A 21900-nucleotide genomic window follows, 5' to 3' on the forward strand; every position below is an offset into this window, starting at 1 on the left:
TGCTGTCTATAAAGGTTTTAATATCAGTATAAATAGGGCACAGTTACAAAAAACTGCAAGACTGGAGCAATGGAATTTTGACGTAAAAACCTTAAGTGAGGCCTTGCTCTTCAGAAACACACACAACACACAGACTGCAGGGTGAAGGGAAGGCGTGAGCACACATACACCATCGTGCCTTGAACCACTCAGTACAAAAATAGCAGTAGAAAGATGGTCTCTGAATTGCTGGCTGATCCCTTGGTGTGCCTTAGCTGGACTCTGTGCGGGAGAGGCAGATTGCACCTTGTGATAGGAGCAGAGTTAATGCCCAGCAGAAAGTGTCTCCTCTCTCTATCCAGCCACAGCTTCCCCAGCTGAGGTACAAGCTATAAAAATAAAGGTTTTGACTGTTCAGTGCTTGTACCCAGGCAGGATGCTCTGGCAGAGGGAGTGAGCAGGCTGTGCACGCGGGCTGGTCACCGGAGAGCTGCTCTGGGCTCTCCTTACATTCACTCTGCTCCTGGGTGGCAAGAGTTCATGGGATCCCACTGCTCGGGTGACAACACTGCCCACACCTGGCCTCCCTCCCTTCCCAGTCCTTGTTCCAGCTCTGCCAAAGGTGATGCCTTCTGTGGTGGACATGAATCGTTCCGCTGCAGGTCCTGAAAAGGGAGGCAGGGCCAGGACAGAATCTATCTCTGCACGTGCCGGACAAAGGCCTGCACGAGCTGGAACAAGGGCTCCTGCCCCTCTGGACCCAGCTTGGAGGCAGACTTTCCTTGGGGAGAGGGAAGGACCCCGCTGGCAGGTGAAGAGGGACCACCCCGGCGGAAGTAACGAGACAGGCTGGAGAGCAGCGTGCTCTGCAATCAGAAGTGTGGAACAGGTCAGAGCTTCTTCCCACCACACGCCCTCTCCCTCCCCAAACCAGCTTCCCGTGGCACAGGAACGTGCCAGTATGTGCAGCCCCAGGCTGTTCATTCATGCTGGGCTTTACTGGGTAGCCACAGACAAGTGACCTTCTCCCACAGGACTCCCTGACCCCACACAGAGGAGGGCACAAGGTGCTCACCAGCTCTGAGCTGAGCTCCTGCTTCATCCGCTGCTTGTCCCGGGGGTGCACGGCCGGGTCCCGCAGGTACCGAACGGCCTGGGAGATAAGCAGGTAGAAACAGTTCTCCATTGTAAACATGAGCAGAGACCTGTGCAAAGAACACAAATAAAGGTCAGCACACAACACCTTCCAGGTCAAATGCTCATAGAAAGACTTCACACACACACACACATGAGGGAACAGCGTTACTGTGCACAGTCTGCTCAAGCAGCCACGCCCAAAAGCTGTGCTCTGCAGACCAGAGACCCCTGTGGCCAGCAGGGAACTCTGATTTAGAAGTACCAGTAAATACGCATCAAACACCTCTTTACTTGCATCTTCAGTGGTTGATTTATGATGGGATGACTTCACACATCCTCCCCCCAAAAAAACCCTGCTTGCTTTGGAAAGCTGCTGAAGTCCTTGGATTCAGAGTGAGAAGCTCTGAAGCTACACAAATGCCTCTCAACTTCAGTTCTGATGTGAGGAGCTCTGGGTTCTGCTGCTTGGCCCTGACTACATCAAATAATTAGAAACTTACTTGAGGGTTTTGGTTCCCTCTTGCATATTCAGCCCTGCAGCCTGAGGGAAAGGTTCCTTCTTCTTATCCAGCTTGGAGGGGAAAAAAAACAGGCATTAGAGACAGGAGATAAAAAAGAACTACTGCTCTTCAAAGTATGAGCTGAAGGACCACCCTGGGGTTGCTGGACCTGCTGTGCTCCCAGACAGGAAAGGGCAGTACCTCTCCCAGCATGTTCAGGGCCACGTTGACTGTGGCCAGGAGGGTCCCAAAGGAAGGGGCGACGTCCGAGTCGAAGGCTGGTGTGGTGAAACTCAAGACGAAGAGCACGTTGTATTCAGCAAGGTCCAGTGACTGCAGAGACACAGAAAGAGGTGTGAGACCCTCGAGACCATGAGCGTGTTGTTGCCATAGGAACAGGAATATCCAGTCCCTCATTATGCTTTTTATATGGAGAAACAGAAGCACTGTGATAATTTCACAAGTCTCAGGTGTACAGATGGAGCAGTGAAGTGTTCTGTGCAGCGCTGCACAACCAGACTCCATGGCTCTGCTCACACAGCTCCCATCACTGGCACACCAAGGCACTGACTGCTTCCACACTGGTGTATGTACCCAGAGGCACTGGAGAAGGAAGTTCCCTATCCAACAGTCAGCAGCAGGACACTGTCAGAGTCAAGGATTAAACCCTCCTTTTCTGAACCTGGAGACCAGCCACTGGGTCACACCACAATGGGAGGATAGCAAGGGCATTCTTTCCTGAAGAATATGTGCTGAGGGCACAAACCCACTGGGTTATTGTCCTCCAGTGAGGTCACACAGACACAGTGTTGTGTAGGTCCCACAAAAGCTTGGCCAAGCCTTCCTTTCACACTGACCAGTGTCTGATTCCCAGTGGGAATTCCTCGTGTCCTGCCTTCCTGCTCTTGTGCAGCAGGAAGCAGACAGGGGTCACTGTCTCAAGCAGGACATACTGTGCCTCACTACACAGACCCAGAACATCCCTGGAAATGCTGGAATCTCCCCCCTTCATGGAGCAGCCCCTCTCCTCTGTCCCTACCTGGTCAAGGAGGATCTGGCAGACATCGGGGGTGAAGTGGCGCAGGGCAGCAAGAGACTTGCTGAGGATCTTCAGGAGGCTGTACTGCACTGTGAGCAGGGCCTTCTGCTCTGCTGCCTCTGACTCGGGGCTGGGATGTTTGGAGGAGGCCTGGGGATTCCGCTGCACTCGGGGGGTCACACTGGATGGAAGGGAATCGCCGTTTTTTGTCTGCAGAGAGAGAAAAAAGAAAGTCCTGAACACCGACACGGTTATTTTGCACTAAGACAAATGATTTGAGGGAAAAAAAATGCTGGGAATAAAGGGAATGAGGAAAAAAGGCTCCCAAAGTCTGCCACCAGCTGAGAATCTACGCTTGGCATGGACTGGGGAGGCTCTGCATTGCAGGGAGGCAGCAGCAGAGGCTGTTTAGGTTCAACAATTTTAGGAAAACAATAATCAGCACACCAAGCCTGAGCCACGCTGAAACAACACAGCAGCAGCAATGCATCTTCTCCACCTCATGCATCTCAGGATGTCCCAAGAACAAGAACTATGTCCCTTGAACAAATTAAATCAGATCAAGGACACCAGGGCAACAGTGGCTTATTAATGGCATTCCAGAGTCCTACAGCAATGCAGCCTCTTGCTGCAGTGTATAAGGACAACAGCACCATTCAACACAGGCTGCTGGTTCTCTAGGACTGGCTTTACTCTGCCCAGAGGCTTTTAGACTCCAGACTACTCTTTGCACGCTTTTTTTTTCACTGTGGAGAAACACAAATCCTACCTGTTGATGACTCAGTAATTCCCACTGGGATTACCAACAATCCATTCAATATCCAAGAGCCTGGTTATTCAATAACATCTGCCTTCCAACAGGGAGCATGGGCAACACTGAACTCACAGTTTGGTTTGGGATCCTCACCTGCAGGTAGTGCTGGAGCATTTTGCGGCTGTGCAGGAGGGAGGTACAGGCCTGACAAAGGTAACACAGATTCACCTGAAATAAATAAGATCAGGGAGAAATCTCTTAAAAGCTCAAAACTCACGTGTGGAAGCTGGAAAATCCAGTTAAACAGAGCACTGTGATCATAAAGGATACATAAGAGAGCACTGTGATCATAAAGGATCCATGCAGTCTCTCCATTTCTCAGTATTTTCTTGGAATCACCTGGCACTAAGAACTAAGGGTAAGCCACTGAATTCTCCAAGTTATTTTCCCAAGCTATAACTTCTCTTTATTGCATCACTCAACTCAGACAAGGTACTGATAGAACACACACTTAAATAATCTCATCTGAAGTTCCTATTAAAAGAGCAATAATAAAAAGGTGATATAGTGCCATTTTCTCACAAGACATCCAAATCCCTGCACTCCAAGGCAATGTATATCCTGGTTCCTACCTGCATGTCCCTCATAAGCTGTGGCAGGTGGAAATGCCATTCCTTTGTGAAATTTGAGAGCTGAAGAATGAAGCCAACAGTGTGATCTGCCTCCTCCAGACAGGCCAAGCTCTGTACTGTCCGTACTGCATTCAGGCACTGCAAAGGAGACAGAAGTAAATCAAGGCCACGATAGACAAATCACAAAAATCCCACTCCTTCCTCTAGAAGAAAAAAGCTGAAGGTGCAGTCTGCAGTGACACAGTCCAGCCAGGACAGGTATTTCAGCATTGCAGGACACAAGAATTTGCTGACCCCAATGGTGACTGAGCCCTCACCACAGCATTATCTGAGCCAGGCTGAGCTGAAGCCACCTCCAAGAACGGCTCCTGTACTTTTCTTTCCAGAGCCACGGCCACAAAGTGAGCTCCTCTCAAACTCCCACTTCTGCTACTCTTGAGTTGGTATATTAAACACCTGTAGCAAAGTTACAACCCCAGGAGTGAAGAGATGAGCAGATGGGACTGTCCAGCTCTAACAGGTACCATAACAATCACCCCTGCCTGACTGCATGGCTTGTGCATTCTGTCCTCCTTCTCCCACTGTCGTGTTACTTCCACTGTGACCCTTCCTGAGGCAGGAGCCTCTTTGTCATGCTGTTTTCTGACATCTTTCCACTGTTATTGGGACAGAGAAGCCAAGCAAACCATCCCAGAGGGAGTCTGTGACCTACCTGAAGGATCCTCTCCTGATGGACACCCACGAAGTCCAGCGCTTCTGTCAGGAAGTTGTATCTCAGTGTTTTGAGCAGGCGTTCCATGAGGGACATGGAGAGACGATAGACCCCAGGCCAGGAGGGGGCATCCAGAGACTTTCGGGATGAGGCAGATGTCTGAACAAATCACACGCAAGAACAAGCCACTTATTTCCCTCCATGCCACTCCAGGAGCCTCCAGTCACTAAGGGTGGCACTGCTCCAGCCACAGCCCACAAGGCAGGGCATGGGGAGCTCTCTGGGCACATTCCCACATGGAAGGAAGCAGCACCCACCTGAATGGCTCCGTTTGTGCTGAGCTGGTACACGCTCAGGAGGGGCAGGCAGACACTCTGGGTGACACCAGCTCCAGCCATTGCTGCTGCTCCCTACAAGACACAGAACAAACTGCTGCTGGAATCTGCCTCCCTGAGACTGAAGAGACTTGTTTTGCATTAGGTATTTCTGTCCTTTGCACTGTCACTGACCTTTTAGAGAGCTTTCATCTACACATGCTTTGATGCTGTTAAAAGTTCAACATCAAGAAAAGCAACAGTAAAATCTAACCTGCATAACTGTACTCTCAATCCCATTTATCACCTGCTCTGGTATGTACCTCGTCTTTGCAAAGGGCTTTGGAACAACCTTGCTTTCACCTAAAGCCCCACACAAGTTGAATTTGCAATAGATAAATAACACTTTATCAGAATTAATGAGGAAACAGGATCAAACACTCAATGCTGGTTTAACTTTTTCCATTCAGAAAAAGTGCCTGCTCTAAATGACAGGTTTGCCCTGGCTGGCTTAGCTCTTCCATCTGAGCCAGGTACACTAAGCAGGTGTACATACAGGACCTAGTGCTTCCCAGCTTCCAAAAAAACCCCCTTTATCTACAGCTCATTGTTCAGCTGCATCACAGACTCATGAATATACATCTCCTATTCAAAGTGTACAGCCATGTGCTCTCACTCCTCTGCATCTCTCACCTGTTGAGTCCTTGCTAAGGTCAGCAGCAAATGTAAAGAGGCCTCTGTGAAGTGAAGGTTTTGTTTAACTCTCAGGCTGATCTCCAATGCAGCAAAGATAGTAGGAAGCACAGGGACTTTCCTAGTAATCTGCAGCCAGTAGTCTCCATCTTCATCCACCTCACAGAGCTCCTTGGCCAGATGCAGACCCAGGACACACACCTTCAGTGACAAGGAGAACCAGATACAGGGGTTACAGGGCTGATATGAGTATCAAGAGAAATCTCAAAAGCATTTACTAACACAACCTAAACTTCAGTCATTCTCAGAATCATAAATTAAGGCCTCTTAATCTCTCACATTACACTCTGCACACCCCTTGGTGGTTGTATTAACACTCGTGACAATATTTTTTAGATCTGAAGGAGAGGCAGCAACAGCTGATTTCCCAGACTGAAATGAGCAAAAAGACATGGAGTGATTCTGAAACAGAAACTGCTGACACTTCCTTTGGAGGCATCAGGCTGCAAGGGAAAGTTGTTCCAAGCATCATGAAACTTTTGCCTAGAGAGAAGAAACCAGGTTGCAGAACAGAGGAACAGGTCCTTTACCCCATCTCGCTGGTCTTTGTGCTTCACTCGGGAGGCATCGTCCGTCTCCATACTGTCCTTGTCATCTGCAGCCTCTCCCGAGGTCAGGCTGTGCCGAGTCTGGTCAAACAGGGCAATGACCTCATCCTGGAGTGTCTCACACACACTCAGCACCAGCTGGGAGTACTGGGGGATGTCACTCACTGTGACACACACAACAGACACCAGTTAACACACAGTCCCTGTACTCGGGTTCCCAGTTTAACTGACAGCATCACTGAGCCACATTTCTTGGAGTTAAGTGTTTATTCTGCTCTCTCATTTCAACAGAATGTGATGAACTGTGACTAAGTTAGATAACTGAGTCTAGGAGGATATAATAAGGGATGAAATGGTCATCTGGATAACAAAACCATGTAGTTTTACCCAGAAGTCATATGAACTCATGTCAAAGCACAAATCAAGCACTACTATGGATGTATTATTCCATAACTGCTCCTTATAGCAATTCCCACCAATTGCTCCAGATTTCTGGTATTGGCCCATGCAGATTGGGTGCAGTCTGTGCTCTGTGAATCCATATAAATATTACATTCTTATCAAAACTGTTATAATAAATTGCACCACCTTTTACCAGCATGACTACAAACTCAAATTCAACAGCAAAGAAAAACAATTAAAAGCAACCCAACCTTCCACTTTCTATCTATTTTCCAAAACATGTGGGCTGGCAGGGCCCAAGCAGTGGGACAAGGAACACACAGACAAGCTGACACTTCTCATCACAGTGCTTTTGTATGTGCTGTACAGGGAAATACTGCTCAGACTCCACTGAGGGTCTTCAAGTGCTACTGCAATGTCAGAAACATGTCATTTTGTAACAAAATGTACAAACCCTTTCTAGTGTTTGGGTCTTCTGTTATTTCTAACTAGAAATTCATTCCCTCTGTGAGAGAGCCTGACCAGGGTGTCCCTCCCACACCCGCTGAGGTATTTCCAAAATCACATGGGAACCAAACTGATCAAACACAGAGGTGACTGTCAGGGAAAGACAAGAGAAGGGAAGACACAGACACAATGTGAATGATAAACCTCATCTCTTTCCAAAACTAGCTAAGGCAAGGAAAAAAAAAGGTGAAAAGTCCCACAGGTTGGTGACTCCCTTCAGCACCCTGCACTACCCACCAGCACCACACACATGCTCCTCTTGGACACACTGGGTGCAGGGTGTGCTCAGCCCTGCACATGCACCACCTCACCTTTCATCTCCTTCATTTGCAGGACAGTGATAAGAGCTGAGAACACTTTGGCTTTGGTTTTCTCCATCATCTGCTGATCTGCCTGTAGCACTCCCTCCAGAATCTGCGTCAAGGAGTTTATGATTTTATCCACAGAACTCAACTCGCTGACAACAAAAAGGGAGAGCTCTTCAGATTAGACAAGATCCCTCAATAAATATACTGGCTTGACTGAGCTGTGTGGATCATAAGTTACATGATCCACACAAATAAAAGCAGTTCTTCCAAAGTAAAGTTTAAGTCACCACCTGGATCTCACTAAAGACATTCCACAGAATGAGAGAATGCATTTTCCCTTCACTGTGAGAATGAGAGTGAGAATGCAGGACTAACCATCACAAAAGCTCTTTTGATACTTTTCACCAGCAAGCAGAAAGCCAAACCATAAACTGTATTGCTACTAGAGATTCCTTTGAATTTCAACAACAACCTAGGAACATTTTACATCCCAAAAGAAAATTCTATGAGAAGGTTTAAGTTTCCTCCCCAGATCACTATGGGCATCTCTCTAGAGCAAAAGACTTAAACATAACCTCCCAAGATTTTACTTCCAGCAGTGACTAAAAATTAACAAACAAAATACCCACCTCTTCCACTGTTTGAGCAGGATCAGAAGAAGGGTACACAGCATAGAGCCGAGCTGCAGGCAGGCCACTGACATGGGAACCTGGAGCTAAGGAGAAATACTGCAAGAGTTACAGCTGCAACATGTAAAAACACTTCAGAAATTCTAAGCCCAGAAATGCTCATCCCAAGCACTGCCACCAAATGACCAGGTTTGTTCTTCAGCAGCACTGAGGGGGCCAGAGCCAGGACCCTCACGGGTCCATTCAGTGATGACAAGAATGACACATGCAAAATAAAGATTTATAAGCAGCTTATCAGTTCAGGAAGAGACACTTTGTTTCAGCCCAATTTCACGGGTCTAAAAAGCTCTATGACAGCAAGAGAACCCCTCATAATACAAAGAAGATGAACAATTAGAAAATGAAAGAGCTGATAGGAAGCAGCACCTACCAAAACCTTGGTGCCATTTAGCACGTCCAGAAACAACTGCTCATGAACTGCAGAATCAGTCAGGTGCATGATATCCGCCTAGATCCAAAGAGAAAAATCAAACAAGCACAATAAAAGATGCATCTTCTTAGCAGCCTAACATCTATCACTTTTAGAATTCCCCAAATTTTGCAGCTGATGAGTTTTAGAGAAATCACTGAAGTTCTTCATTAACCACAGGCAAGAAGTCAGCAATGATTAATTCCCTAATGGTGCCTCCCTGCCTCACTCGACTCAGAAAAAGCTCTTCAGCGTTACCTAATTACTGAGAATTGCTCTAAAAATTATTTACTACCTCCCTCCTCTGCTCAGACAGACAATGTGCTCTAACCTCTTGCGCCACGCTCGTGCCAACGTGTGTTGAAATCACATATACTACAAAACTGAAAGGAAAACCAGTGAATTCTTAGCTGTTGACACTGAATTATTCAAAATGTTAGTATCAGATTGTCATGCCAGGCAAGAGGCAGCCCTTACATGGCTTGTGGAGATGATGAGCAGCATCCTCCAGGCCGAGATGAGCATCTGATACTCTGTCACAGAGGCACAGCTGGTGCCCTCGGTCTCTGCCACGTGTTGTGCCAGTGACTTCACGTACTCTGACCAGTAGGCAAAGCGCTTTTTGGTGGAGAAGTTCTTCAGCGTGTCTTTCAGGGACTGATCCAGTGAGCCCCTGACCAAATCAAGAGGAGAAGTTTATCTTCATTTATTCTTGGGTCAGAAAATACACTTCTTCTGAGATTCAGGGACACAGCTTGCAAGTGAAGGGTTTTCCACATATTAGACCTGTGCAGGGAATCCCACTTTTTGCATCAAATGTGAAGGAAAAACATGATCTCTGAAGAAAATCTATGATTTTTTTTTTTAAGCAGAGATTTTAGTTAATCCTAACTTTTCAACATATTCAATGTCAGTTACGTTCAGGAAAACAAATCAAGTGGGAGAAAACTACTAAATGTGATTCAGCAACCAATACAGAAGGTTTAGTTAGCTTAGTTGACAATTAGTTTTAACAAATACTGTATATTCTCATTCTAGGATACAAGGAAAATACTAATACATTCTCACCTAAAGGCTGCAAAAAGACTAATATCTTTCTGCAATATCTTTCTGCAAAAAGACTAATATCTTTCTGCAACTAGTGATTGCAAGAATCTGAAATGCATGCTTGCAATGTGTTCATAAATCACTCCCACATTTTCATAGGATTACATGTGCTTTGTGCCTCAAAGCCCACATGGTCTGTCAAGAGTTAACACACAGAGTTTAGATAATTAAGAAGTACAGGGATGAGGGAGAAACTCCCAAAGACTCACTTGACAACATAGTAGATCTCCAAACAGATAATTTTCATGATTAAGGCACAGGTATCCAAGACACTGAGCTATAAAGACAAAAAAAAAAGCAAAATCTGAGCTCTGAAGAGTAAGTGGAATTCTGATTTATCCCTATCACTTGGGATGACTAATATTCCAGTAGTGCAGGAGACTTGTTTCTCCCACAGTAGAAATAGTTATGTCATTTGACCATGGACTGGTGACAGTAAGGACAGAATGCTGTGTTCAGAGCAGAGTTCAAACTCTGAGAGCACTGGGCCTTCTCCCACAGAAGGGAAAAACTCCCACAGAAAGGAAGAATAACAAGAACCTGATCTATTCCTCTGTGATACCAGTCAGCCTGAGCTATGGATACAATTCAGACAGCACAACTTCCACCCAGTGAGTGTCACCACAGCTGTCAGGAAACATCTATTTTTGTCTGACATGTGAATTAAGAGCAGAGAATTCCAAAAGACAGTTCATGGCTGTACAGTCTCTGCAAAGCCAGAAAACATTCACTTCATGTCCTGTGTTTAACCCACTTAATCACAGAAAGCCGCAAGCAGAGGGAACAGCCACACACATCACTTAGAAACCATTTCTGAGAAGTGCACAACTCCCTTCACTTTGTTTGGATGTAACTCACCTCTGATGATTCGGAAGGCGGAGGAAGGGTCCCAAAGAGGGGATTAGTTAAATTTTCCCAAAACTTTGGTCTAAAAGATACATACAGAAGTACCATCAGTTACCTCCCCCAGACCTAGCAGCATTTTGACAACTTCAAACTTTACAGAAAACATGCTTTGGTAAACACAAATTTATATAGCTTTGTATGAAAGAAACAGAAAGATATTTGCTTCTGAACGTGCACAGGGGGGCTTCTCATCTTCCAAGCTCAAAACCCACACACTGTATGGGCTTTGAGGCAGGGCACGCAAAGTCTAAGATGTAAATGTCCCTGAAAAGTGCAATGAACCAAACTTTTGGAGAAAGGGAAGGACAATGCCTTGTAGAAAAGGCCCAACTCACTTTGTCCTCAGCACGAGCATGGCGCTGTCGCGCCGGTCCTGCCACAGGGCGTGCAGGAAGGCGATGGCAGCTCTGTGCAGGAGGGGAGGGCACCAGTACCTCTCCTGCTGCTTGGAGTCAATCAGCTCCAAGACCACTTGGAGGCAACTCCACTCCCCCAAGCTGAACTCCTAAAGCAAAAGGAAACAGGAGGTTACGTCACCACGGGACCACTGTGTAGGCACCTGTCAGAGCACAATGTGCTTAATTCCACTTATAGAGAGAAACAAATCTGAGTATATGATGCTGTCATGTATTTTATATAGGACCACAAGGAACGCAGTCACAGCACAGGAGACACAAAAAAAATTTATTGGGAAATAGAATGTAAGCTAAACTGAGACTTAGTGTGGCCAAGTGCCTTCAAAAGGTCCCAGACCTTGAACTGCAAAGCACCAGAGTGGGTATTCTGGAAAATTATATTGTCCGTTGTAGCCAATCTTCAGCTTTCTCACAGCCAGAGCATCACAGATGAGTGTTTTAAGGGTACTTAAAGAACACCCCCACAGAGAGTCAAGAGTGGGTCACAGGTATCCTTGGTCTGACTCAGCACGTGTTATTATGCTAACTCAGTATCTGCCTTGAAATATTGGGGGAGTTTCTCTTCGGTTATAAGGAAAAGCAAAACTGGGATGGCACCACATCCATTAACTGCAAGCACAAGCTGCATTTATCTTTACATTAAGCACACAGTAAGAGCTACCAGATTTCAGAGACCGGTGCCGTAATCCTACTGTGAAAAGGCCTTGGGCAAGTATCTGCCGTTGTACCTTTGACCCATCGCTGCCATCCTTCACTTCCAAGTTCAGAAACAGCTCGATGAGCCCAGGCTGTGTCTCCACAGCCACGGTGAGGAACTCCAGGATCATGACCTTGATGCGCATGTCCTCGATCCTGCTCTGCAGGTGGGTCAGGAAGGCGTCGCGGATGGCGGCGGCATCGCTGCCCAGGCAGGCGTACACGGACATGGGAGCGACCTGCACAGGGACACAGCACCCCAGGGAAAAATAACCACCCTGTACAGAATGCTTGTCTGTATAAGAGGTGATCTGCACTGTCATGAACCTCCAAAATATTCAATATTCAATCTGTGAGGGGGTACTCAGAAGTAAGTTGCCACTAAGCAGGAAGAAAGCTGCGAAGTGATCCAAATTTTCGTCTTTGGCAATTCTGGTCTATCATTCACCTCTTTCTCCCAGGTTATAAAAAAACTAGAAAGAGCAAAACAGCTTTGGAATTGTATTTCTTGAAATAAATAAACCCAGAGCTGGATTTATATTCTTTAAGAAAACTACAAATACTCAGAAGTTTAGCAGCCAAAGAGAGGAAGTCTAAAAGGCTTAGTAAATCTAGAGTCTGCTTCTTAGTAAGTCTAAAATTTGAAAGGTCCTAATAAAAACTTAAATAGGATGCTCTTCGCAGTAAGATGTTAAAATTCCAGGCAGAAAGGCATAGAAATTTTATCTAAGATTCTGACTTCAGATAAAGTTGCTCAAAAATTGGGAAGAGATCAATTGGAGGTGCAAATACTTTGCAGATAACATCCCACTCATGGGAAACTTCTCAGTGAGTGCTGAGTGACTTCTGAAAACAGCAGATTAGGTTAAAAAACTAAAGTGCCCTTTAGGTGATTTTTGATGTGCTCTGCCTTACAGCTGTCAGGCCACCCTGCTTCAACTGACTTGATTAAGCTCCCTGATAAAAAAAAAGCCTGAAGAAATTATCTGGAAAGAATTTCAGTGGTGGAATCAGTCACAAGGGGAGAAGCAAAGGAGCACTGGTGTGTCTCATCTCACCGTAGCCAGTCGTTTGAGCAACTGGATGGCCAGGCGTGGGAGCGCAGGGTCGTGCTTGTGGTAGATGTATTTGGCCAAGACAGCAATGAGATTGTTTCCATGAGCACCTGGAGAGAACACAACCGAAATCAAAGAGAAGAAAGAGCAACAAGACATAACTATTTACCAAATAATGATTTCCGCAGCAGAAAGTGGGAACTAGGTTGTTCTCCCAAAAGAACAAGGCCTGGGGCCAGCCAGAGGCACTAATGGCAGTTGATTTAGTATACTCTGTAATTACACTAATCCCATTACAAAGCATCAAACAATAAGCCATGTTTGATTAATCCTTTAGAAGCTGTCCCAGCGGGGCAGAATGCCTCAGAGGAGGGAGAAGAGTCCTCCTCCCATCACTAGCAAGCACTTTTTGGAAACCTTAACTACTGTTTGTAGTGAGACACACACTGGTATTTGCAAAGAACCCAAAAGCACAGCTCCCCAGGCTGCCCCAGGGAGGAATACCCACCATGCTGAGTGAGTGCCTGCTCCAGTGGAGACACCACACTGGACGGGGGTTTGAGCCGGATGACGTTGTTGGTGACGGAGAACGCCAGCTTAACTGTCTGGATCAGCAGCTGCCCCTGGCCTTGGGACTCATCACTGTGTTCCCAAAGGAAACCAAAGTCACTGTGTTGACAATCCACACTTATTATTTGCACAACATTCAAAGAGGAAACTCAGCACTCCATGGGGGGTTATGTTTTCACTCAGAGTGTCATGTCGGCACACAGAAGATGCCAAAACAGCCACACCCCACTCACCTGCTGGACTGGGAGGCCATCACCATGTCAATGGTGTCCACCCCAATGCCCATGATGTTGATGACAGCTTGCCCTGCCTCCGTGTTGGCCAGGCTGAAGATGCACAAGGACTGCAAGCTGGGAGCATTGCTGGGACACACAAACACAGGACAGAGTCACGAGGAGCAGGATTTTGCTACATAGGACTTAGAAAACTACCACAAAGTAACCTCTTCATTTCTACACCCCCACTGTCCTTTCCTTTATTCTCCCTTCTACTTTCATGACAGCAGCTACACCAAATAGGAAAAGTGGATGGCAGTCTGTCCCAGGAAATCTAGGTCCTTTTTTCTCCTTTTCACCAGGTGTTCCAGAAACCTCTGTGGTTTCGTCTGTCCCTAATCTTTTTCTACCCTTCCTGTACTCAGTAATGCAGCAAAGAGCTGAAACCAGCACTACACAGCTATGCCAGCTCCCTCCTAGTTGTTTGCATTTCAAAACTGACACAGAATAATAGTGAATTCTGCACTGTTACCAGGTTAGTGCAGATCTGACACCCATCACTTGTCTTACCTGCTGCGAGGATCCATTTCAGGGCATAAATTCAGTATAGCATGGATTAGCTGCAGAATTAGGCACCCTAAAACAGAGATAAAATGGGTCAGTCAGGTTTGGAGAACTTCTGCCTAGTTCCTACTATTTTCAAACAAATCACGGCATCTAACAATACCAGAAGACATACAATACAAATCCCAAATGGCTGCTAGAAAACGTATGATAAAAAAAAAAGAAAAATTCACGTATTCTGTTGAGAAGGCAGGTGATCCTTTCTATTCCATTCTCCTCCCTCTTCCTCCTTCAAGATCCTTACCGATTTTCTCTCTCACTCCATGAGAGTTGTATCTCCATTTGTGGTAATTTGGTAACATCTCCTTCAGGACAAACACGATGCAGGGCACAAGGCCTTGCCTCCGGGTGCTACCAAGTTGTCCCTAAGAGAAACAGAAATGTTATTTAACCAGGAGGGGGACAAAGGACAAGAAAACTGTTGCAGGAAGATATGCCTTATGTCACTTCCCAATCACACCAGCTCATAGCTGGTGTCACATCAGAGCATTCCAGCAGCACTCACCCGGACAAGGGTTGTCACGAGGTTCAGGAAGGAGATGGTGACACTGTACTCGCCCTGGGGCTGTTCTATGCTCATCAAGAGGTTCCCATAGCCCCCAGCATTCATTCCCTCTGCACTGTGGAAGGAGCAAGAGGGTTCATCACATGAATAGCAGGATTCTGACACGAGTGAGAGATGCCAGGTGCAGAGACTGCACACTGGGAAAAAGTTCTTATGACATGTCAGGCAAAAAAAGTGGGGAGGGATCATGAATACCTAATCATGTGATTCATACTGGACAGTGGATTGGCAACAAATGGTAAGAACCCTGTGTGGTGAAGGTCAGTCCAAACCTGCATGAGAAAAGGTACAGATATTCCCTCTCATTCACCTATAAATGTCTACCAGTTCTCACACCCAGCAAAAACAGGTCCTTCCCTCACCTTGGCTGGCATCCGAGCAGCCAGGACTGTCAAACAGTTGACACAAGAGGCAATAACATCCACAGGGGGAGAGATTACAGTTGTTAGCCTACAAAAGAGAAACACAAGCATGAAATGCACTGCCACCTGTGGTCTAGCCTATTTACTGGGTTTTTTAATCAAAAAAGCTTCTCTCTCACTGAAGAACACATGTATAACATCTAAGCAGGTAAATACAGACAGCAGAGTCTGCACTTTCAGTCTAGACTTCCCACCTCCCCCTCACACCTGAGTCAGATCAATTTACTGCCAGAGGCAAGGCTGGCAAGACAGCAGGCTGTCACAGAGAACAATAATTATACAGCAGAACATTAATTCCCTGGCAATTAACTCCAGGAGGAGCTAATAAGTACAACTGTTTTAACACCCAGGAGTTACTGCTCTAACACTATGTTTTATCCCCCTTCCATGTAAATGTAGGTACCAATAAAAACTGCCTTTAAATGGGTAAAACTGCACAACATTCAGGAAAGAGGTGGAAGGGGGGCATTCTGCTGCAAACAGTGTGTAGGCAGAACAGTCTTGAGAGCTGAACACCAGTCTTGGGGAGTTCAAGCACTGACACTTCTTGCAAAGCTCTTGGTAAAAATCAGTAATTAGCCATTGTTCCAGCTCACTGTACCTGCTCAGGTACCTCTGCTGGCAGTGACTCACCTCTGCAGGAGCATGTAGATCCGTGATGTGATTGGAAGAAGGCAATCTGCTATTGATGCATCAGTGCTGATCACTTTATGAACCAGATCAATTATGGGCTTGACCCTCTGGCAATGCTGAATCACATCTGGGTAAAGAAAACCAACACTGGAATGCAAAACTGTACTTAAGCAGTAATCAAACCTGGAACAATGAACATTATTCTCACCACAAGCCTCCATGGTCATTCCCCATAGCGAAAAACATTTATTTTATTTATCTCAACTCTCTCCTCATCTAAAATGTATCTTGCCTCACTACATGGTCTTACCATGTAGTGAATTTTTTTTGCAGTGAATTTTACAGAATAATCATCATTGTCAGGTCTCTGGTAAAACATTCCACGCTCTTTCAAAAGTATTCAGTCCTACTACTAACCTCTAATCGATACCAATTAATAATGATTTATTCTTTTATACTCCCAGCCTGTCTCACCTGCTGTTGATACAACATGGAGCAGCATCTCAATCTCACAGGTGAACAGTGTCCAGCTGCTGTAGGAATACTCCCACCGTACCAAATAAGCCCGATCATCCAGCATCACCTGGCCCACTGTTCCCTGAGGTATCCGTAGATTTGTTTGACCTAATCCTAAAGATCGAAAAAGCAGATGAAAAAGTCACAAATTAGTTATAAGCCAGGTAAAGAACTGAATTCCCCAAAGCATTTCAATAAGAAAAGAAGTGCAGTTTCCTTACCAAGAGGATAGAGCAGCTTTGGGGCCTGTCTTCGCCACAGTGTCCCGTCTTCATGGGAGATCACATCCGGAGGTTTATGCTTGTACAGTTCAATATAGAAGGACATTTTATCCAGGAAACTGTATACCTGCACCAGAGAGAGCTTCAACAATACAGCCAAAGAGCCAGAGCTTCTTAAATATTAATCAACCAGGTCATCTCCAGGAATCAGCAAGTTTTGGTTTTATGTACAATATTCTTCTAATGCATCGACCCTACCAAAACATTATTACACAGCCCACGTGTCCAGACAAGTCTCATCTAATGAATCAAGAACTTCTTATCAGTAAAGCACCACGTAAAAACTAGTCAGCATCTTCATCTTGAGCCACTAGGCTTGGAAAGATTTCTAAAAGCTAGACAACAGAGTCCTGCAACAGCACAGGGCTAATGTCTGTTACCTAAGACTGCAACTGAGGTAAGCACAAGTAATGGAAAGAATCACAGAGCATTTCATCCCTGTCTTGGAATAAATCACCTCCCAAACACCAAGAGAGATCCTGTACCTTTTTTGCAGTAGATTTATCAGATACAAGGGCTTGGAGCAGCTGAAGGAGGGGAGTGAGAAGATGGGGGAACATCCCACACACACTGTCCAGGATAATACCCAGACCTGCAGTAGGTTCCTGGTGGTGGAAACAGAAAATAAATATCTTATTATTAAAAAGAAAAGCTAAAAGGGTCTCAGTACAGCACAAAGCTACAGTTCCTTTTTAAGCTGTGCATTTAACATTAATCATGCACAAAAGTATCACTCCAGTCCTTGCACAGACTAAAGCATGAGGCAGTTCTGCAAGTATAAGGCAAGAAGTAAGACTGTAAGGCACTACATGTCATCCTAATTCTGTGGCAACAAAAAATAAGCAGGATGCTTTTGCCAGCAGTTAGTTCAATCCTTGCAGCCCCAGCCCTGCTATCAGCTATCACCTATATTAAAACTCGCTCCAGTATCCTTTTCAAGAGTAAAGCCAAGGCTGTACCTAAAAGGCAGGAAAGGGCAAAAGTAAATCAAAGATAGATGCAAAAGAACTTTAGCTCCTTGGGCCCTCCTAGAAACCAACTAACTAAACACTACCAGTCTGTTCCTTTCCTATAAGAGAATCTTTTATCAGGTCTTAGTTATAAACAAGGTAGGTCAAACAACTTGCCAACACACTCACCGTCTTCCAGAAGAGCTGAGGAATGCTGGAAGCTGCCAGAACTTCACATGCAGCATCAATTATATCCTATAAAGGAAGAGAGGATGGAAAAAAATATCAAAGCTACTTTACACAGTGGGTTTTCATCCCAACCAAGTTCTGCAACATTTTTGGAATTTAAGTTTTCATGTTTGCCCACCAAGATGTAACTATTTCCTAGAGTCAAAACAGAAACACACACCCAATATACCCAACTCCAGACCCCACAGCCAGCTGAATCCATGCAACTCATCTAAGTTTGCAATTTAACAAATAATTAGCATCAGTTATGACAGGTTATTTTAAATTATTTTACAGATGCAAGGGGCCTTGGGTGCTTACCTGCTGATTGCCCAATGTATGTAATTCCAGTGATGTCAGGACAAAGGAAAGAAGTCCATAAATACACATGCAAGCTGTGCTGGCAGTACACTGCAAGGGAAGAATACACAGAGACATTAAGGGCTGTGAATTACAAACACACTGCAACTCTACTCAACATGCTTTACACACTGAGTTACTGCCTTTCTCATACATCCTTGCTGCACAGGGGCAGCAAAACAGGGATCTGCACATTAACATGAAATAGTTGACTGAAATGAGAAATCTTATCACTACCATTATCACCAGAAATGCCTTCCAGACATCAAAATAAAAAAAAAGCACTTTTTTAAAAATTTTGTGTTCATAGATTATTTATTTATTTTTATTAAGTATTCATATTTTTTTATTAAGTGTTCATAGAAATCTAAACTATTTGCTGTCACTGGTTTCTACCTACAAAGTCGTTTACTCTCACACACAGTGTTGTCTAATGAAACCATACATAGAGAGTAGTGCAGAGTTAAATCATCCAGTACTGAAGATCCATAATGGCAAACACACCTATAGAGGCAAATCAGCAAATGTGATTAACTGCAATCTATTCTGCTACAACTGACTGTTTTGTTTTACTCTTTGGGCATAAAAATCAGTTTCATTCCAACTTGATTCCTGATCCTCACTGAAAGAAGGCAAGATGACAGACCATGCTTTACTGCACACCGCTTAAAACCAGATTTAGCTTGAAAGAACACTGGTTCAAAATCATCCTATCACAGCTTTACACCAGGAGCAGTTAAATCAGGAGCTCACATACAGGATTATAAGAAACTCACATTCTTGCCCCCACTGCTGAGGGATCGCAGCAGCTTTGTCAGGTACTGGAACACATTGAGCTGGATGGCAGTGCTGCCCATCCTCCTGATCACGTTTGTGGCCTCCTCTGGGTTTATGGTGTGACGGAGCAGAGCCCAGGCCAAGAGCACCGGAGCGTGATGGGAGACATCCCCCAACTGCAGCAGCTGATTGTCCATCTCCTGCACAGAGACAAGACAAAAGCAAAATAACTGACATCTCCTGAAAGCAGTTCACACTCAACAAGCTGATTGTGCCTCTCACGTTATGTGGATGCCAGTTCCTACACTCGGTCAACAAACCCAAGGATCAGAAATGCACAGACACAGCAGTGCCTGGGTAATCACAACAAATTCTGTTCTCTTAGGCCTGACAAGGGGTTGGTTACTGTGCCAGTGCTTTACCTGGTGGATGTGCTCACTGTTGGCCATCTTGTGCTCCTCTGTCCTGTCATCCAAAGCACGTTCATGCAGGGAGTCGATTTCCATGCCTTCCACTAGAATAAGAGCACTAAAGTACCTACAGCCATGAGAAGAATGAAAACAAGTAGGTCAGAAACTTTATTTGAGAATTCAGGTGGGGTTTTTTAAACTGTAAGTGGTCCTTTAGTTCAGCTCTTCTTTAAAGCAATAAAAAATTACAGGGAGTTAAGAGCACATAATCCAAATTTTGTCTTGAAATTCTGACATAGGACCAAATGCAATCTTCAGAAACACCATTTCTGGGTTGAACAGAGAAGAAAAAGTCACGAAATTCGAAGATAGCTTTTCCACCTTTGTAACTCTCTGCCACTTGGCAGGATTCTCATTGCCCCTCGAGTCATGTCCCACACAGCACAAGGAAGGCAACACTGCCATTTGTTGGCAGACCCACAACAGCTGAACTGAGGCAACCCAGGTAAAAATACAAGTCAGAGAAAGCACCAACCTCCACACAGGGAGCATCCAGACCAGCACAGGACTGTGAAGATACAATTTCACTTTACCACTAGACTATCCAAGGAGGAGTGGCACTGTATCTCCACTGCCAACCTTACCAAAGGCAAAATTATATACTAGATTAAAGTTAGTCTGTGGATACCTCTCTACTTTGCAGTCACACCTTCATTTTGCTGTAAACCTTCAGTATGACCAGAAAAAAAACTTTTTTGCCTTCGTATCCTTAGTTTGAAACAGTGATGGTTTTAAGAGGCAGCAGCAAGAATTATAAATGCTTTTTTCCAGAGAAGAACAATTGTTTTGCTCTGTCCCCACTTCACAAACACACACAACACTTACCCAATACGATCCACCAGGTGATCCATGCTCTCATCCACCAAATGCCTGTTGGTTTGTCTCGTGCCAAACCCCTGCTCTTTGAACATCTTTGCAAAGGCCAGCAGCTCATCAGGTGCCATTTCAAAGTATGCATAGTAGAGGAAGATGACTTCCAGCAGCATGGACTGCTCACGGAGGCATTGCACAAACCAACGGGACACCTGACGCTCTGTCTGCACAAAGGACAGTTCCACCATCACAGGGCAGCAAAAGCAATCAGAGAAGTTCAACAGTCCATTTAGCCAGCACTTGTGTCAATGGTAAGGAAAGCCACTATAAATACAAAGAGATCATGAGCAACTACACATAAATGGCTCTGTTAGCCCAGGGCTATCTGTGGATTTATGACAAGGAACAATATGTTTCATGCAACCCTCTGTTTCTGAGCGGAAGAGTGTTTTGTTAGAGAGGAAACAAATCTTATGTTTCTTGGACCAGAAGAAACATCCTGTTTGACTGCTCCTCCACATATATATATTTCCAATGCACTACATATAAGGAAAGACTTTAAAGGTCAGATAAATACGAGTAAGAAACAAAGTACCATGAGATTTCCATGTGTTTCCCACGTAGGAGCTTCTGCTTTGTACAGCGCTTCAAACTGCTTCCGGTAATTCGGGACTAGTTCCTTGTCCAACTTTTCCACACACTGGAAGTACTGTGCCTTAAAGGAACAAACAAATAAACGAACTCCTCACGTGCCCACTCGTGTGCTTTTCACAATCACAAGTGAGGAATTACTATATATTTAGCCTATTTCAGTGGCATCATGCCCAGGACTCCTGTACTCACTGTGTAAGGGTGTCTCTCATCCTGGAAGTAGGTGAGCAGGTGGAGGACACAGCGCAGGATGCAGATCCTCTCCTCATAGTAGTAGTCAGCGAGCTGTGAGTGTACAGTGCCACCAGTATCAATTTGATATCGTGCCCAACTCCCCTGCACTTCCCTCTCCCATCACAGGAATGCAGGGTGCTCACACATTATTACAGATGGAGTTTCAACTGAGCAGTTTTTAAGTTATTGGGGAAAAAACAACACTTAATTAACTTTACGGAACGCAATAAATCATGGCCACAAGGAGAGGTCTATAATTACACTGTTAAGTGAGAAAACTTGGAAAAGAAAAGAAAAAAGACATCCCTATAAATCTCTGTCAAAAATTATCATCATCCTTCCTTTCAGAGTTGTCACTTCAGACAGTAACATACGAAAATACAAGCTTTGGAAAACAAGGGAGTGTACATCAACCCTGCTAAATTCCCTCACATAGTCTAAAATTTCATTCCTCTAGCAATCACTAACACTGTTCAAATCTACATGCACATCCATCAATTTTAAAAGCACCTTCTAAAACTTGTTCATTACATGAAGGAATGCTTCAATTATTTTAAGATTTTCCATAGAAGTAAAGTGAGTTCTCTGCCAACAGGTGTTTTCCACAGAAAAAAACAAATGGAAATGACTAACCTTCAGCATCAGAGCCTGACTCTGCCTTTCATCCTGAAGAACTGTCTGTAAACAAAATACAGCAAAATAAAGACTTGTAGACAGATCTACTGGCA

General features: G+C 45.0%; 1 protein-coding gene across 3 annotated transcripts in view; it reads right to left on the reverse strand.

Annotated features, from left to right (window-relative positions):
* Nucleotides 1-21900, reverse strand: part of NUP188 (nucleoporin 188) — a 26377-nt gene continuing 4477 nt past the window's right edge. For all 3 annotated transcript variants that reach the window (XM_032707934.1, XM_032707936.1, XM_032707935.1), the window contains 39 exons: nucleotides 21806-21850; nucleotides 21131-21223; nucleotides 20883-21002; nucleotides 20300-20511; nucleotides 19427-19541; nucleotides 19004-19204; nucleotides 18189-18278; nucleotides 17829-17894; nucleotides 17175-17294; nucleotides 16630-16756; nucleotides 16367-16522; nucleotides 15893-16019; nucleotides 15200-15287; nucleotides 15033-15109; nucleotides 14778-14892; nucleotides 14517-14637; nucleotides 14219-14285; nucleotides 13667-13795; nucleotides 13372-13505; nucleotides 12867-12973; nucleotides 11841-12047; nucleotides 11032-11201; nucleotides 10649-10718; nucleotides 10000-10067; nucleotides 9161-9356; nucleotides 8645-8722; nucleotides 8215-8300; nucleotides 7589-7734; nucleotides 6351-6532; nucleotides 5761-5961; nucleotides 5071-5163; nucleotides 4754-4912; nucleotides 4042-4179; nucleotides 3563-3637; nucleotides 2656-2865; nucleotides 1818-1949; nucleotides 1617-1687; nucleotides 1055-1184; nucleotides 1-845 (listed from right to left, as the gene is read on the reverse strand). In XM_032707934.1, the coding sequence (XP_032563825.1) occupies nucleotides 675-845; nucleotides 1055-1184; nucleotides 1617-1687; nucleotides 1818-1949; nucleotides 2656-2865; nucleotides 3563-3637; nucleotides 4042-4179; nucleotides 4754-4912; nucleotides 5071-5163; nucleotides 5761-5961; nucleotides 6351-6532; nucleotides 7589-7734; nucleotides 8215-8300; nucleotides 8645-8722; nucleotides 9161-9356; nucleotides 10000-10067; nucleotides 10649-10718; nucleotides 11032-11201; nucleotides 11841-12047; nucleotides 12867-12973; nucleotides 13372-13505; nucleotides 13667-13795; nucleotides 14219-14285; nucleotides 14517-14637; nucleotides 14778-14892; nucleotides 15033-15109; nucleotides 15200-15287; nucleotides 15893-16019; nucleotides 16367-16522; nucleotides 16630-16756; nucleotides 17175-17294; nucleotides 17829-17894; nucleotides 18189-18278; nucleotides 19004-19204; nucleotides 19427-19541; nucleotides 20300-20511; nucleotides 20883-21002; nucleotides 21131-21223; nucleotides 21806-21850 (4893 nt within the window). In that variant the 3' untranslated portion in view covers nucleotides 1-674. The remainder of the gene's footprint in view (nucleotides 846-1054; nucleotides 1185-1616; nucleotides 1688-1817; nucleotides 1950-2655; nucleotides 2866-3562; nucleotides 3638-4041; nucleotides 4180-4753; nucleotides 4913-5070; nucleotides 5164-5760; nucleotides 5962-6350; nucleotides 6533-7588; nucleotides 7735-8214; nucleotides 8301-8644; nucleotides 8723-9160; nucleotides 9357-9999; nucleotides 10068-10648; nucleotides 10719-11031; nucleotides 11202-11840; nucleotides 12048-12866; nucleotides 12974-13371; nucleotides 13506-13666; nucleotides 13796-14218; nucleotides 14286-14516; nucleotides 14638-14777; nucleotides 14893-15032; nucleotides 15110-15199; nucleotides 15288-15892; nucleotides 16020-16366; nucleotides 16523-16629; nucleotides 16757-17174; nucleotides 17295-17828; nucleotides 17895-18188; nucleotides 18279-19003; nucleotides 19205-19426; nucleotides 19542-20299; nucleotides 20512-20882; nucleotides 21003-21130; nucleotides 21224-21805; nucleotides 21851-21900) is intronic.

Source organism: Chiroxiphia lanceolata, chromosome 21, assembly GCF_009829145.1.
Source record: "Chiroxiphia lanceolata isolate bChiLan1 chromosome 21, bChiLan1.pri, whole genome shotgun sequence".
NCBI classification, from domain to species: domain Eukaryota; kingdom Metazoa; phylum Chordata; class Aves; order Passeriformes; family Pipridae; genus Chiroxiphia; species Chiroxiphia lanceolata.